The sequence below is a fragment of the Camelus bactrianus genome, chromosome 4 (genome assembly GCF_048773025.1).
Source record: "Camelus bactrianus isolate YW-2024 breed Bactrian camel chromosome 4, ASM4877302v1, whole genome shotgun sequence".
Classification (NCBI taxonomy): domain Eukaryota; kingdom Metazoa; phylum Chordata; class Mammalia; order Artiodactyla; family Camelidae; genus Camelus; species Camelus bactrianus.
In genome coordinates, this window is record NC_133542.1 from 70,512,344 (window position 1) to 70,527,360 (window position 15,017).

Here is a 15,017-nt window from a genome sequence, read left to right on the forward strand (position 1 = left end):
GAACCAGATGATTATACTTCCCCTGATCATGTATCTGCCTTCCATTGCTCCCTGCTAAGAGTGAGAAGAAAATGAGGGTGTGGCCAAGTGCAAATGAAACAGTGAGATGTCGGCCCCCAGCCAGTGGAGAGGAAAGGAGGAAAACCTAGTTTCACTGACATTGTGAAATTTTTAATCTGTGCAAAGACGGTAATTTACCTTTGGCTTTAGTCTGACAGATTCTGTTTTATTATATCTCGTCTTGCCTATATTACCCATCAAAAGAAACTTGAGATCATTTACCCCGTGAAAGTGGCTCTGAGGAGTTCTGCAGGTCCGCTCCCTAAGCGCAGGGACCTGTGCTTGACATCACCCTGATCTGAAAGATTTTACAGAAGTTTGGACCCTACCTCCTTGGCCTTGTACACTATGGAGAGAGCTCTCCTCTCTGCCTATTGCACAAACTATCCAACAGGGTGAATCCAAGCTGAAGGCTGCCTGGTCCCCTTCAGCAGAAGGCAAGAGGCGACAGTATTGACAGTGCTTTTTAGGTATGGCCAGGCGGGGTGTCTATAACCAAAGGAGTCTTCAAGTTTTTGCAGCATTCAGCATTCGCATTCTTCTGTGTTTTGTTATGCCCTTTTCGTATGTAGGGGAAAACACAAGATCAACTACATGCTGTATCTGGACCTCACCAAAAGTTTGTGAATTTGGTTTTATTATTCTTTTCAAATGAGGAAACTGAGGCTCAGAAAGGGGCAGTGATTTGAACCTGTGAGTTCTCTGACCTCAGAGCTGGTCTCTGTCCCCTGTCTACCTTACAGACCCAGGCTGAGTGCCTTGTATCAGTTGGATCTGGCTGGTGTTTTTCATGGTAAAATAATTTGTAAGCTTCATGAGCTTGTATGTGTTTGTTTCCTGTCATCTTTTTTTTTTTTTCTCTCTGAAGTTTCTTGACTCTCAGTCTGGAACAGAAAAACTAAGGGCTATTTAGACCATTCTTCCAAAGAGATTGGCAGCATCACAGCCACCTCACAATTTGCCAAGGGTCACAGATCTGAGGAGTGAATGTAGAAAGGATTTTTGATCCTACTAAACAGATTGAGGGTGTTTAGCATTTAAAGGCGGGGCGGGATGCTGCTCTGGCAGCAATATCTGCTTACAAAGGCCAAGAAGTGAATATTACAAACTCAAGGGAGGGAGATGACCAGCTGGAGAGCAGGAGCAGGTTTGTAGGGGTCCCTGGCTCAGAGGGCTGGCTGGCGTTACCTGGGCTCATGGGATCATCCTGTCTACACAAGCCTCTGCATACCCCACAGGCTGAACTGCAAAGTCAGCTGTCTAATGCAGCAGTTTGCCCTTGGAGTCTGAGGTGTCCATCCCCTCAGCAAACACCAAGTGTCCACTGTCTGGAGGAGGAGATCATGTCCATTGGGGGAGGGAGAGAAGTAAACAGGTGATCACAAGCAGTGATAAGAATTTATGACTGGAGCACAAGATGCTGAGGAATCACGAGGGGTGGTTGCCTAAGTCTTAAAAGTTAGTACAATCAGGTGACTGCACTAGGTCAAACGACCATTGTAATCATACCTGATAGCATTTGAGTACTTTTGCATGTGTTTGGTCTTTTTACATTGCCCCTACCCAAAACCCTCCTGCAAGACAGATACTGTCATCCCCACTTAGAGATGAGGAAACAGAGGCCCAGAGAGGGCTTAGAAGCCAAGCTTCTTTTACCTTCCTAGCCCTGGTTCTTGCCAGAATTACACAGCACTCCACCGGTGCTGCCTGCACCCAGAGAGCATACCAATGGCGAGAGGCTGCAGAGCCCTGAGTTCATCATCCTCATCTCCTGCAGTGACTTGGGTGCAGACACGTAGAGAGGTTGGCTATTAACATCTACAGGGGAGTCAAAGTTGGGAGGTATTAAGAATATTCCAGAGTCAGGATTACCTGTGAAGTGAGTGGAATTTAACAGGGAGCGTGGGGATCACCATTTAAGCCCAGATCAGTCACACCTATGCGGCGTGGGGGACCTCGCCCAATACAGGTCCCCAGCACCCGGAGGTCCTTGTCGTCGTCGGCTCCGTAGCTGTCAGCAATCTGGGGGTTCCGAGACGTGAGGAGCAGGGCCGGGCCAGGTTCGGCATCGGCATCCGAGAGGAGAACGGCCCAGGACCGTTGTTTGGAGACCTTCCTCCCTGCGGTTCTCAGTGGGCAGAGCTGCCTAGACCCCAGGGCAGCAGTTAATACCGGGCAGGAACCACAGACCCGACCGAGGATGACAGCTGCAGCTGCCCAGAGTGGGAGCAGGAATTCCTGGGCTCGGCCCACGTGCTGCGCCTTCACGGGTCGAAGCTGGATGGAGAGGCGGCCCCAGGGGCAAGTGCAATCTCCGCCCTCCAACCTCACTGGCAGACAAGTTTGAGGTAGTTTATATGACCCCGCCTCTGGGCTCGCACCACACTCCTATTGGGTGGTCCTGTGCTCCAGGCCCAGATACAAACTCCGCTCCGCCTATACATCGGATAGCTCTGTTTTAGGGGCGGTTCCACTGCGCGTCGCCTACCGGCTTTTTGCTTCCATTGGTCCACCTTGACTTGAAGGGCGGCTCCTAGCACAGACGTTAACCCCGCCTTGCGTTCCCATTGGCTGCTCCCACACCGCCGATCCCGCCCCAGAGCCGCCCCTCACCGTCCATTGGCTGGCTCTGGCCTGAGGGGTTGGTGCCGGGACTCGCGGGACTCGCGGCAGTTTAGGCAGCAGAGCTGACCCAGCAAGCGTTGGCTGCGGTTATGACGCCTGAGGACCAGGAGGAGACCCAGCCGCTCCTGCGGCCCCCGGGCGGCAGGTGAGCGAGCAGTGGGAGCCGGGCCTGGGGACGCGGCCTCTCCCCTCCGCTGCTCCCAGGCCCCGCCGTTCACCGACCGCCCTGTTCTCGCAGCGCTCCCCGCAGCCGCCGCGTCTTCCTCGCCGCCTTCGCCGCCGCCCTGGGCCCGCTCAGCTTCGGCTTCGCGCTCGGCTACAGCTCCCCGGCCATTCCGAGCCTGCGGCGCGCCGCGCCCCCGGCCCCGCGCCTCGATGCCGCCGCCGCCTCCTGGTTCGGGGTGAGGCCTCGGACTCCCCCTCCAGCCCTCCCGGGACCTTCCTCCGCCCACCCCTAAGATGGACCCTGGGACCCTCCCCGTGCCTTGCTTCAGGCGGGCACTGAGACCCTCCGCCGAGTGCGTCCCGGCTGCCCTGCCAGGGGTCGCCCATCCTCTTCCCCTCCCCGGCCCAAGACCTCTGAGGGTGGGGTGGAGGGCGAGGTTGGGCCGCGGCGCCCTGGCGCCCCCTCCTCAGCCCGCGATCGCCCTGCCCCCAGGCCATCGTGACCCTGGGCGCCGCGGCGGGGGGCGTGCTGGGCGGCTGGCTCGTAGACCTCGCCGGGCGCAAGCTGAGCCTCCTGCTCTGCACCGTACCCTTCGTGACCGGCTTTGCCGTCATCACCGCGGCTCAGAACGTGTGGATGCTGCTCGGAGGCCGCCTCCTCACGGGCCTGGCCTGCGGCATTGCCTCGCTAGTGGCTCCGGTGAGTGTGTCCCCCAGCCTGGAAGCCTGGTTCTCCCTGGCTGCGGCCTCCTGGGTGCGTAGCACCTGCCCCTTCCCTGCTTCATCTTCCTTGCACTCGAAATGGGCTTGGAAGGAGCCATTGTTATAGTCCGTTTACAGACGAAGTGAGCTTAAGAAACCTGAAGTCCTTTGTGGAGGCACAGCTAGTCAGACTGTGAAGCTATTACTCGAACCCAGGACTGTGCCACTTAACAGGGCCTCTCTGCTCTACAAGTAATATGGCATCTGTGGATGGTCAACAGAAGCCTCACAGTGTGGCTTACATCCCTCTTGTCATTCAGACCACTGACTACAGTTTAGCAGGAAAATCCTGTTCTGGTTTGTCCTCAAGGGCAAAGGCTGCTGGGACCTGCCGCTCCCCTTCACTGCTCACAAACTGGTCCTCCAGCTGCTTCCCCTCCTCTCCCACCATCTCCTGACCCAGCACTGGCCAGGCTGACTTTGGAGCTGTGCACATCTGGGTGAAATCCTGGCTCAGCCACTTACCAGGGCAGAGCAACCCTCTGCGCCTCAGTTTTCTCCCTTGTAAAATGGGAATAATGGCATTACCTCGTGCTGTGGTTGTGAGGATTCAGTGAGACTTTGCACATACAGCCCTGGCCCTGGCACGGCCTGTGGAGGGACTTGGACCCTGGCAGCTGGGGTTACTGGGTGATCAGCGAACTGCACACACCCTAACCTGGTCCAGATTGAAAGCAGTAGCTCAGAGTCCATCCTTTTGCACCTACCCCTCCTTTCACCTGCGTTTGCTGGGCAACAGGCAGCAGCTAGATTAGATTTTATTTTACTTTATTTTTTTTACTAGGCAAAAACACAGCTGTCTTAGTCATGGGCATAAGGTATGGAATAACTTAGAAGCATGGGCAAGGGCTTTCTGGCTTCCTGAGCCCAGAGGAGCCACTGGTAGCAATTGAGGTGCAGAGTTCCTGCTTTCACTCCAAGGATACCACTCACAGAATGGTCCTTGGGCCAGCAGCCTGGGTGTCACCTGGAGCTAGTTAGAAAGGCAGAATCTTGGACCCCAGACCCACAGCGTCAGAATCTACATTTTGTTAAGGGTATGCATACAAGTAAATGAGTTTGGAAAGCTCTGTGCCCTCTCCCCACCACACACACAGCAGCCATGTACGTACCCTTTAAACACCTGCTGCGGATCACTTGGTAGGGGCCAGGGAGGTGTGGGGAGGGCTCTGCTAACCAGGGTCCTGCGATTAGGGGCCCACGGGGCCTGCAGCTGCCCCAGTCAAGGCTCTCCTCAGCTGTGATTGGCTGAGGCTTTGCATCTCATCTTAATTGTCAACAGGTCTATATCTCCGAAATTGCCTACCCCGAAGTGCGGGGGCTGCTCGGCTCCTGTGTGCAGCTGATGGTGGTCATAGGCATCCTCCTAGCCTACCTGGCAGGTATAGTTTCCATGTTACCTCTTTTGATGCCTGGTAATGGCTGTATGGCCGTTTTACAGATATAGAAACTGAAGTTTAGAGAAGTCAAGAGACGTACCCGAGGTCACACAGCCACTGCCCAAGATGCCAGGTTCCTAGACCACCTCCCTGAGGCCCTGGGTTGTGTGGGTCTTGTGACCAGGTTCTAGGGGGAGCTGGAGGATGTGACGTCCTCGCCTTCCCACAGCAGAAGCCCAGTCCAGGAGTGTGGGGAGCACTGGCTGGTTAGGCCAGTACCTCACTGCAATGCCAAACAGGATTCTGGGGGTTGGTGGGGAACCCCAAAATCTTTAGCCCAGGAGGTTGGAGGGCCCAAGCATGTCTCCCTCAGAAGTATCAGTACTGGATTTGCAGCCTGAAGGAGGCAGGTTCCAGGGACCCAAGGGTCAGAGCTGGGACCAGCATGAGGAAGCTTCCAGAGGCAGACATTTTTCACCAGAACTGGGACAGAAAGAGGGCAGGCTTTAGATCTGACAGTCCAAGGTCAGGGGCCTCTGCTGCTTACTAGTTGTGTGACCTTGGCCTAGTCACACCATCCCTGGTAGCCTCAATGTCCCTGTCTTTAAGTGGAGATAACCCTACCTAGTCCAAGGCCGCTGAGGGATTAAATTAAGTGATACTGTGAAAAGTGCCTGGCAGCAGATCTTAAGAGAATTGTCAAGGGATGGACTGAGGACCGTGGTGGGGATGGGGGTTCAGGGCCTGATGGGCCATGGCAGAGCTTGGGGCATGTGCCCTCTGGTTCTTCAGAGTGGACAACACGCCGGTCTGTGGTCTTTCATTTTCACCTATTTACCTTCCTGACTCTAATTCAGAGTTCTGCAGCACCCTCGCTGCCTTGGGGCCAGTAGTGTGCCAAAGCCCCTGCCATGGACAGACACATGAGTGTGGATACACCCATAGAATTAGCCCCAGGTCATCATAATCTGCACTTTCATTGATCCATTTCCATGAGTTTTGATTGGTGTCCAGTGAAAAGTCTTCCCCACTCTGTCCCCCTTCCTCTCTAGAGGAGCCGGCCTTGCCTGCTTCTTGGTGGCCTTCCAGAGAGTCTGTGCATGTGGGAGGACTCACATATTTATTCTCCCACCCTACCTTTTAGACAAGTGGTGCCATGTACGACGTGGGTGCACAGCGAGAGCCTCATCCTTTAATAGCCACATAAATATTCACTGATCACCTCCCGTCATTTCTACAACACTTAACAACAGTAATGACAGTATCAATAATGAACAGGAGGGTGGTCATGCAAAGGTAGTGAGGTCCCTACCCTCTAGCTGAGACCCTGGGGTTGGCTGAGGGGAACACACTCCTGGAGAAGGTTCAGGCTGGTTCACCCAGCTCTGATGTCTGACCCCCCTGCTCCAAACCAGGCTGGGTCCTCGAGTGGCGCTGGCTGGCCGTGCTGGGCTGTGTGCCCCCCTCCTTCATGCTGCTGCTCATGTGCTGCATGCCCGAGACCCCTCGCTTCTTGCTGACTAAGCACAAGCACCAGGAAGCCATGGCCGCCATGCAGTTCCTGTGGGGCTCTGAGCAGGGCTGGGAAGAGCCCCCTGTCAGGGCGGAGCACCAGGTGAGGGGCCGGGAGCCAGAGCTGGCGGGAGGGGACAATGAGATACCGCCCCTTTGCAGCCAGGCAAGGTCAACCCAGCCTGTCCCCAAGGCTGCACGCTTGTGTGCTCACCTGCGCGCACACACTGTGGGGTGAGTTGGGGGTGCGATCCTGTGTGCAGGCAAGCAGAGGCCCACTCAAGCCCCACTCCTTGGCTGGACAACCCTGGGAAAGCCTGAGCCTTAACCTTACTGTCCCAGGAAGAGAAAGGCCGGGCCAGGTCAGAGGGAAGTGCAGGTGCAGACTTGAGGACTTGGAATTTTTAAACAGGAAGTTGTAGGGAAGGGGAGAAGATTGAGTCTCTGCCACTTACCTAGTGTATGACCTTTCCTTCTTTAAGCCTTAGTCTCTTCATCTGTAAAATGGGAGTCACAGCACATGCCTGGTGGTGGTGGTGGAGAGGTGAGGATCTTGTCACCTTACAGATGGGGACCTGTCTTTGAACCCAAGGCCCAGGTGGGGTCAGGACAAGAAACAGGCTCCCACCCTCCACCAGGCCTTAGGATGATGGGCTCAAAGCCTGGGGACGGGGGAGAGAGCACTGATGCCCGGTCTCTGTCTGGGCAGGGCTTCCGCCTGGTGCAGCTGCAGCGTCCTGGCATCTACAAGCCCTTCATCATTGGCATTTCGCTGATGGCCTTCCAGCAGCTGTCAGGCATCAACGCTGTCATGTTCTATGCAGAGAGCATCTTTCAGGAGGCCAAGTTCAAGGTAAAGAGGCCTCTGCCCCAGCCTGCCTCATCTGGTTGCTGCATGGGAGGAACCCAATCCCGGGGTCTTTGCCTGACCCGCCTCGGCCCTTCCGCAGGACAGCAGCCTGGCCTCGGTCGTCGTGGGCGTCATCCAGGTGCTGTTCACGGCCATAGCAGCCCTCGTCATGGACAGGGCAGGGCGGAGGCTGCTCCTGGCCTTGTCAGGTGAGGCCCAGGGGTGGAGACTCAGCCCTCTCAGCCTCAGCAAGTAGGGTGGCCCAGGCCAAGCTCCCCGCCAGAGGCTGGAGGGTCTTTGCTGAGGTCACCGCATTGCGGGAAGAGGACAACTGCTGAGCGTCCCTGAGGAGGAGGCCAGGACTTAACTAGAGCTCTCCCTGGGCGCTCGCTGCAGACCAGGCCTGTGCTAATGGCATCCCTGCATTGTGCCTGAACCTCTGCAATGGACCTAGGAGAAGGTGCCCTCAGGGCCCCAGCTGACGAGGAGGAAATGGGGCCCAGGGGTGAAATGGCTCAGAAGCTTGTCATCTTTGGGCAAGTGACTTAACCTCTCTGAGCCAGTTTCCCCCCTGTGAAGTGGGGGCAGTTTGGGCCCTTGGGAGGATTGGGAGATGACCCAAGCGAGGCCCTCCACGCCGCTGGGCCCAGCAGCCCTGGGTGCTACTGGGGAAGTGGGTCTGAAAGTCGTGCTGCTGCCGCTGTGACTGCCCCTGCTCCCTCAGGCCAGGGAGGGTCTGCTTCCGGGGCCTCCTTGGAGTTTGCTGAGGTTTGAGGTCTGAGCCGGGGCTGGCAGCGCTGGGGTGGGTGCTGCCCAGTCAGAGCCCTGCTCGCTGCCCCTCTCAGAGGTGTCCAGGCCACGCTGCACTGAGACCCCAGCCCGAGTGCTCGTGTGCGCGCTGTGGCCCGCTTGCCCCGCCCTGCCCACCACCCTCCGCCTGCAGGTGTGGTCATGGTGTTCAGCACCAGTGCCTTTGGCGCCTACTTCAAGCTGACCCAGGATGGCCCCAGCAACTCCTCACACGTGGAACTCTGGACGCCCGTCTCCATGGAGCCCACCAATGCCAGCATGGGGCTGGCCTGGCTGGCGGTGGGCAGCATGTGCCTCTTCATCGCTGGTGAGGGGGCCCACGGGCAGGCTGAGCAGGGGCTCATGGGGACGCCCTGTCACCACCAGGTCCCTGCGGCTCCCAGTGAGTCTGGGCCTAGCCAGCCTCACCTCTGCATTTGTAGCTCTGACCGTGTACCAGGCACCAAGCTAAGCCCTTTTCTGCTCCTTTCACTTAGCTCCAACCACCCCCCCTCCAAGCAGGCCCCATCCTTATCCCATTCTGTACAGTGAGGCGCTGAGCTGGTGGGCCCAGGCTGGAACCCAGGCCCCTTCAGCCCACAGCCAGGCTGCCCCGCACGGCTGCAGCCCAGCGTGCCTGCGGCGAGCCGAGGGGTCCAGCCTCGTGGGCCCTGACGCCTGTCTTGCTCCCGTAGGCTTCGCTGTGGGCTGGGGGCCCATTCCCTGGCTCCTCATGTCTGAGATCTTCCCTCTGCACGTCAAGGGTGTGGCCACCGGTGTCTGCGTCCTCACCAACTGGCTCATGGCCTTCCTGGTGACAAAAGAGTTCAGCAGCCTCATGGTGAGTGCTGGCCCTGATGGCCTCCCGTCACACAGTCAACAGAGAAGTCCTTTTAAGAATTACTCTTGTTACAAAAGACTCAGGGTCAGTGGCCTCACGTGCAGGCTGAGGCCCCACCATCCTGCGACACCGCCATCTTGCTCAGGGGTGAGGGTAAGCAGACAGGCAGGGGTGGCAAGGAACCCAGGTTGTGACCACTTGGGAGCCTCCAGGTTGTCTGGGTGGAAGGACAGCCGGGCTGAGCTCCACCATTGGACTTTGGGGACACGGGAGAAGCAGGGCTGTGTGAGAAGAACTCTGGCTTTGGTGTCGACAGGCCTGGGCTCCAACCCCACCTTGGCCACCTCCCCACTGTGACCTGGGGTGTGCTGCTCTCCTTCCTCTATGCCAGCTTCCTTGGCTGAAGATGGAGAAGGGTGACAGTACCTTCCCCTCAGGGTTGACGGGAGTATCGGTTCATTTCCACATTTTGCCACCTTCTCATGAATGGACTGACACAGACACGGTCCCTGGCTCAGGGCTTCCCATCCAATCAGGGGGACGGTTCTGGTGCAGAGAGTCAGGCCGTTTGTTAGTCATTCATCCCCCCAGGTCACATCCAGCCTGATCAGGGTGCCAGAGCAGCAATGAGTGAGACGGACAGGGTCCCCTTTATGACAGGGGACAATGGTAGGAGAATGAACCACCTGGAGGCTGGGCTGGGGCAAAGGGAGGCAGGTCATGGGAGGCATGGATGCTTGGGGCTGGCCCGGACTCTGCAGGGCCTGGGCCTGCTCAGGCAGGGCTGCCCCGGGGGACACAGCAGGGAGACCAGGGCAGAGGCCTGGGGGTGGAAATGACTTGCGGTAAGCTTGGAGGAGACTGACAGTAAAGGAGGGGGAAGGTGGCAAAGGACCTAAGAGTGACCCAGGGGTGTACAGAGAGGCCAGGAGAAGGGCTTCAGGGCAGAAGGGTGGGGTCACTAGGTCCCACAGGAAGAGGAGCTGAGAAAGGAGCAGCCTTTGGTTCTGGCACCGGGGAGGTCACTGGGGCTGGGCTGGGAGGGTGGACAGGCTCTGACCAAAGGAAATCACTCACTCTCCCCTCCACTGCCAAGGGCCCTGAGTGCCCCTGTGTGCCCCCACGGCCCCATCTCCACCTATTGATAGCTCGCCCACTTCGTCCAGCACCAAGAAGAGAGACTCCTCAGGGGACGGGGACCACAGAGGCAGGGCCAAAGCTGAGTGCAGAGGGGAGTTCTGTGGCCCTGGAGTCAGACCCCTGATAGTGGGTCTCTGACCTGGGGGCAGTCGCTTCAACACAGTGAGCCTCAGTGTCGTCAGCCACACGGAGCTCAGCCAAGGCATCTGGATGGCCGCACCAGACCCTCTTCCACTCCCCTGAGGCTGTGCAGGGCTGGCCCGGCTAGGGCCTTGGCTCCTGACCTGCCACGTCCATACGCAGCCTCTCTCCTCTCTCTGCAGGAGGTGCTCAGGCCCTACGGTGCCTTCTGGCTGGCCTCTGCCTTCTGCATCTTCAGTGTCCTTTTCACATTGGCCTGTGTCCCTGAAACCAAAGGAAAGACTTTGGAGCAAATCACAGCTCATTTTGAAGGGCGATGACAGCCTCTTCCCATGAGTGGCTACCCCTCCTAGCTGGACTGGCTCTGGGCCTCGGAGGGGCTGGGACCTGCCCGTGACTCCAAACTGAGCCTCAGCTGGAGCCTGGAACCCCTGCCTGTCCCCAGGGAGCCAGGATCCAGGACTGCAGCACATTGGAGCCTTGTCCTCTGGGGTCCCTCCTTCCTGCCCAGTTCTCCCCAGCCCAGGGAAGCACAGGGTTGAGGGTCCCAGCCCCACGGTCCAGTTCCTCTGCTGCCCTGCAGCTCGGGAGCAAGCGTGTTGCTGTCCGGCAGCCAGTCCTCCACGCACTGTCTCTGTCATGACACGAAAGTGACAGCAGAGAAGGGGGGCTCTTGGTTGCTCGTTTTCTGGAGAAGATGCTTTTGGAGGCTGGGTGATGGCCCATGGTTTATCCTCAAGTGGCTGCATTGTCAGGAAGGAATTTTGCCTAATAAAGATTTGACTCAAAATCAGGCCGTGACCTCTGTGTGGGCTGCAGTCAAGAAGGGCATTTTCGTGTCCCTTCCGTAAAACTAGCCTCCCGTGAACTGGGCCTTGCCAAGAACATCCGTGGGTCTGCTTTCTCATGGTCAGCCAGGCTTGCCTTTGGCACTCAGAGGTTATTTCTGGCTCCTTCCTTGAGCTCAGTCTCCTGAATCATTAGTCATCAAATCTTGTTTGAGTTCCGCTGCAAAAAAAGAAGCCTCTCTTTATACCAACTTTAATGGAGCAAGAAGTCTTTTACAAATCACTTTTACTATCTATTATATAATAATATGAGTTCACTGTAGAAAAATTGGAAAACACAGATTTATTTAATATTATTTTTTATAGCAGTTACCCATCTGCTAGGCACTGTCCTAATAAGCACTTTACAAATATTAACCTCTTTTGTTTAGATAAATAATAAAATAGTCACACCTACACCTTTCCAGACAGAACCTCTGTTGAGAATTTGTCTGGAAAGCTCTCTCTCTCCCAACATCCACACTTTCCAGCATCACTGCACGGAAGTGAGGCACCGTACCTCCCATTCCTCAACCTGTTTTACTCATGTCTCGGGTTGCACAGTCCCGGCATGTGCCCACCTTGGCATCTTATAGAAAGCTTTGTAATGAGACCAGAGGGAAGGGGAGTGGAAGTGCAGTGTGGTCCAGGGCAGAGCAGTGGGGAGAGCAGGACCCTGGGTTCAGTTTCTGGAAGATCCCGCAGTAGCTGCTCTGATTTCAGTGAAACGTGCTAAGTAAGACACAGGACAGCTTTCAACTGCAGCAAAATCCAGGTGCCTTGGGACCTTCCAGAAGTGAGGTCACATCCACGTACAGGCACATCTTCATGTTGATAACCACACATCAACCTTAGTGCCTGCGTTGAAGTCCACTCACTGAGTTGTGAACTGCATTCTGCCATTGTTGGGTGGAGTGTTCTGCAAATGTCAATTAGATCAAGTCGTTCAGTAGCTTGGTTTAGGTCTTTGACATCCTTACTGACTTTCTGTCCGCCTGTTGTATCAGTAACTGAGAGAGAGGTGTTGAAGTCTCCACCTGTAAATGTGCATCTTTCGCTCTTTGCAGTTCTGTCGGGTTTTGCTTTATGCACCTTGGGGCTCCAGTAGGTGCCTGCGCATTCAGGGTAGTTACAGTCTCCTGATTGCTTTGTCCTTTACCATTTTGAATGACCATCTTTATCCCTGGTAAGATTCCTTGTCATGAGGTCTACTTTGTCTGGTATCAGTATAACCACCCCAGCTTTCTTTTGATTGCTGTTTGGATAGTCATTTAAATTCTCTTATTCCCTGTTCCTTTTCCGTAGCATCCTGTACTTTTCTTTTTGGTGGAATGCCTTTTGGGTTTCTCTGAGAATACATATTTTCACCTTAAAAATGAAATATATTAAGCATTACTTACATACCATAAAATTCAACAACTGTAGGTATAAAGTTTGATGACTTAGGTCAAATGTACACAGCCATGTACCCACCACTACAACAGAGACATAGGGCATTTTTTTTTTTAATTTTTTTAAATTTGGGGGGGGGTAGTTAGGTCAACTTATCTATTTGTTTTTAGAGGAGGTACTGGGGATTGAACCCAGGACCTTGTGTCTGCTAATCATGTGCTGTACCACTGAGCTGTACTCTCCCCTGCTGAGACACAGGACATTTTCATCACCTCAAAATGTTCCCTTGCATCCCTTTGCAGGCAATCTCCTTGTACAGCTGTGGCCCTGGCAACCACAGATGTGTTCTGTCCCTCTGGTTTTAGCTTTTCTCAACTTTCATAAAAAATGGGATCATATAGTTTGTAGTCTTTTGTGTCCGGCTTCTTCAACTTAGTGTTTTTAGGCTCGTCCAGGTTGCTGCATACATCACGGTTCATTTCTTTTTGCTGTTGAGTAGTAGTCCATTGGACATTTGAACTAGTTCCAATTTTTGGCTGTTATGAATAAAGCTGCCATAGACATGTGCATGCAAGTCTTTATGTGGAGGGAATAACAGGCCATATGGTAAGTTGATGTTGAACTGTTTTAAGAAGTTGCCAAATTGTTTTCCAAACTGCTTGTACCATTGCGCATTCCCACCAGGAGTGGAGGAGAGTTCCAGTTGCTCCACATCCTCAAAAAGACTTAGTATTCACTATTATAAACAGAACTCCTTATATATTTTAATTTTGTGAAAGTTGTCTGATCTGATTCCCTCTGGAATCAGCTCGGTCTGGTTGTTTATCTGGTCCTTCTCTCTTACGTCGCTGGTCTGTCTCGGACATCTAGTGAGATCTGGCTGTCCACGTTCAGGAGTGAAGAACTAAGGGGTTAATTGCAAAAGCTGCTGTTTACCCTCCTTACCTTCCTTCTCTCGGTTCTGTCCCCTTTTTTACACCTTCACCTTCATTTCAGTGGGAATTGGAGGAAGAGACAAGGAGGTAAATGTGTAACTTCAGTCCACCAGCTTGAAATGGAAGATTTCTTCACTCTTTTAATGAATCTGAAGTATTTGTTTGCCATTCGAGTCACGGTGTGGGGCAAAGAGTAGGCGCTCAAATATTGGTTGAATTTAGGATTATTTTGGCATATAAATATATCAGAACTTAAATCAACCCACATTGTTCCACATGTAGATTGTTTCCAATTTTTTTGCATATTGATTCTGCTGTTATGTAGATTAGATTTAGAGAAAAATGAGAGAAGAGATAACAGAGATGAACTAGAGGAGAGATGAGAGATGGCGTTGATAACAGAACAATGATGGTGCTGGAGACAAGACGGAGAATAGAGGTGGAGGTGATGGTGACGATGGAAATGGAGATAAACATGGAGGCTGTTCCAGGCTGGACTGGGTCCTCCCAAACTCATGTTAAAGTCCCAACACTCGGTGCCTTAGAATGTGACTATGCTTGGAGAGAAGGCCTTTAAAGAGATAATTAAGCTAAAATGAGCTCATAAGGGTGGGGCCTAATCTGACTGGTGTTCTTAAAAAAAAAGTTTAGGACAGACTCACAGAGGAAAGACCACGTGAAGACACAGGGAGAAGATGGTCATTTACAAGGCAAGGAGGGGCCTCAGAGGAAAGCCAGCCACCACGGTCTTCCAGCTTCTGGAACAGTGAAGTGAATTTCTGCTGCTTCAGCCGTTCGGTCCACGGTATTTGTTCTGTGAGCCCTAGAAAACTGATACAGAGGTGATGGAGATACAGAGTTAGGGAGGGAGAACTAGAGAGAGCTGTACAGAGATAGGCGACCAGTTTCCTTAGGGTAAAACCTTAAGGTGTAATTGCTGGTTGAAGAAGGTATGCTTTGTTAAAGCTGCCTGTGCGCCCTGTGAGACTTCACCCCAGAAGGTCATGCACTCGCTGTGTTTTGGAGGCGCCTGCCTCTCCCCCACCATCTCAGTCTGTTCCCAGTGAGTCGACACCAAAGACCAGGGAGCAGGACCTTCAGGCAGGTTCAGGCACAAATTAGGTGTCGAATGACTGGGACAGCCTTGGCCCCTGTGCTGCTCACATGCACATCGGACTCAGTACGACAGACACAGAGGGCCTGGGCAAGTGGCTGACCCTCCCTGAAACACAGTCTCTGCCCAGGCCACCCACTCTCAGCCACCTGGTGGAAGACTGGCACTTCAAGCAAGGCTGCTCCCAGCTCCTGCTTGTCCATCCCCAGCCTCTGCAAACGGGGGCTGGCAAAGGACCAAGGGAAGGTGGGGGAGGGCCAAGCCCCCAGCCTCCAAGGGAGATGGTTAAACATGTGGGCGAGAAACATCACTGTGGCTTCAACCCTACTTTGGCCTCTCTCCTCTCTAATCCAGAGGCTGGGAGCCAGTGCAGTGTGGTGAGTCAGAACTGTGGGGTTGGTTCAAATTCTAATTGTATTCCTCACTGCCTGTGTGACCCGGACAAGTCACTTAACCTCCCTAAGCCTCAGTTTATTCATCTTTAA

General features: G+C 54.3%; 1 protein-coding gene across 2 annotated transcripts; it reads left to right on the forward strand.

The window, feature by feature from the left end:
• Positions 1 to 2,643: 2,643 nt before the first annotated feature.
• Positions 2,644 to 11,057, forward strand: SLC2A8 (solute carrier family 2 member 8). Of its 2 annotated transcripts, XM_074362265.1 has the most exons (10): positions 2,671 to 2,830; positions 2,924 to 3,086; positions 3,344 to 3,550; positions 4,895 to 4,994; positions 6,407 to 6,606; positions 7,213 to 7,356; positions 7,454 to 7,562; positions 8,297 to 8,470; positions 8,838 to 8,983; positions 10,447 to 11,057. In XM_074362265.1, the coding sequence occupies exons 1-10, from the start codon at positions 2,775 to 2,777 to the stop codon at positions 10,582 to 10,584; spliced, it is 1,437 nt and encodes a 478-aa protein (XP_074218366.1). In that variant the 5' UTR covers positions 2,671 to 2,774; the 3' UTR covers positions 10,585 to 11,057. The 2 variants fall into 2 exon arrangements, with proteins under 2 accessions (XP_074218367.1, XP_074218366.1); XM_074362266.1 differs by lacking the exon at positions 8,838 to 8,983 and having other exon boundaries at positions 2,644 to 2,830.
• Positions 11,058 to 15,017: the final 3,960 nt, after the last annotated feature.

Excerpts from the sequence above, each read along its gene's own strand:
- SLC2A8 (XM_074362265.1), top strand. The coding sequence starts at position 2,775 with ATGACGCCTGAGGACCAGGAGGAGACCCAGCCGCTCCTGCGGCCCCCG. Across the intron at positions 2,831-2,923 it reads CTGCGGCCCCCGGGCGGCAG|CGCTCCCCGCAGCCGCCGCG; the intron begins GTGAGCGAGCAG and ends CTGTTCTCGCAG. Across the intron at positions 4,995-6,406 it reads CCTCCTAGCCTACCTGGCAG|GCTGGGTCCTCGAGTGGCGC; the intron begins GTATAGTTTCCA and ends GCTCCAAACCAG.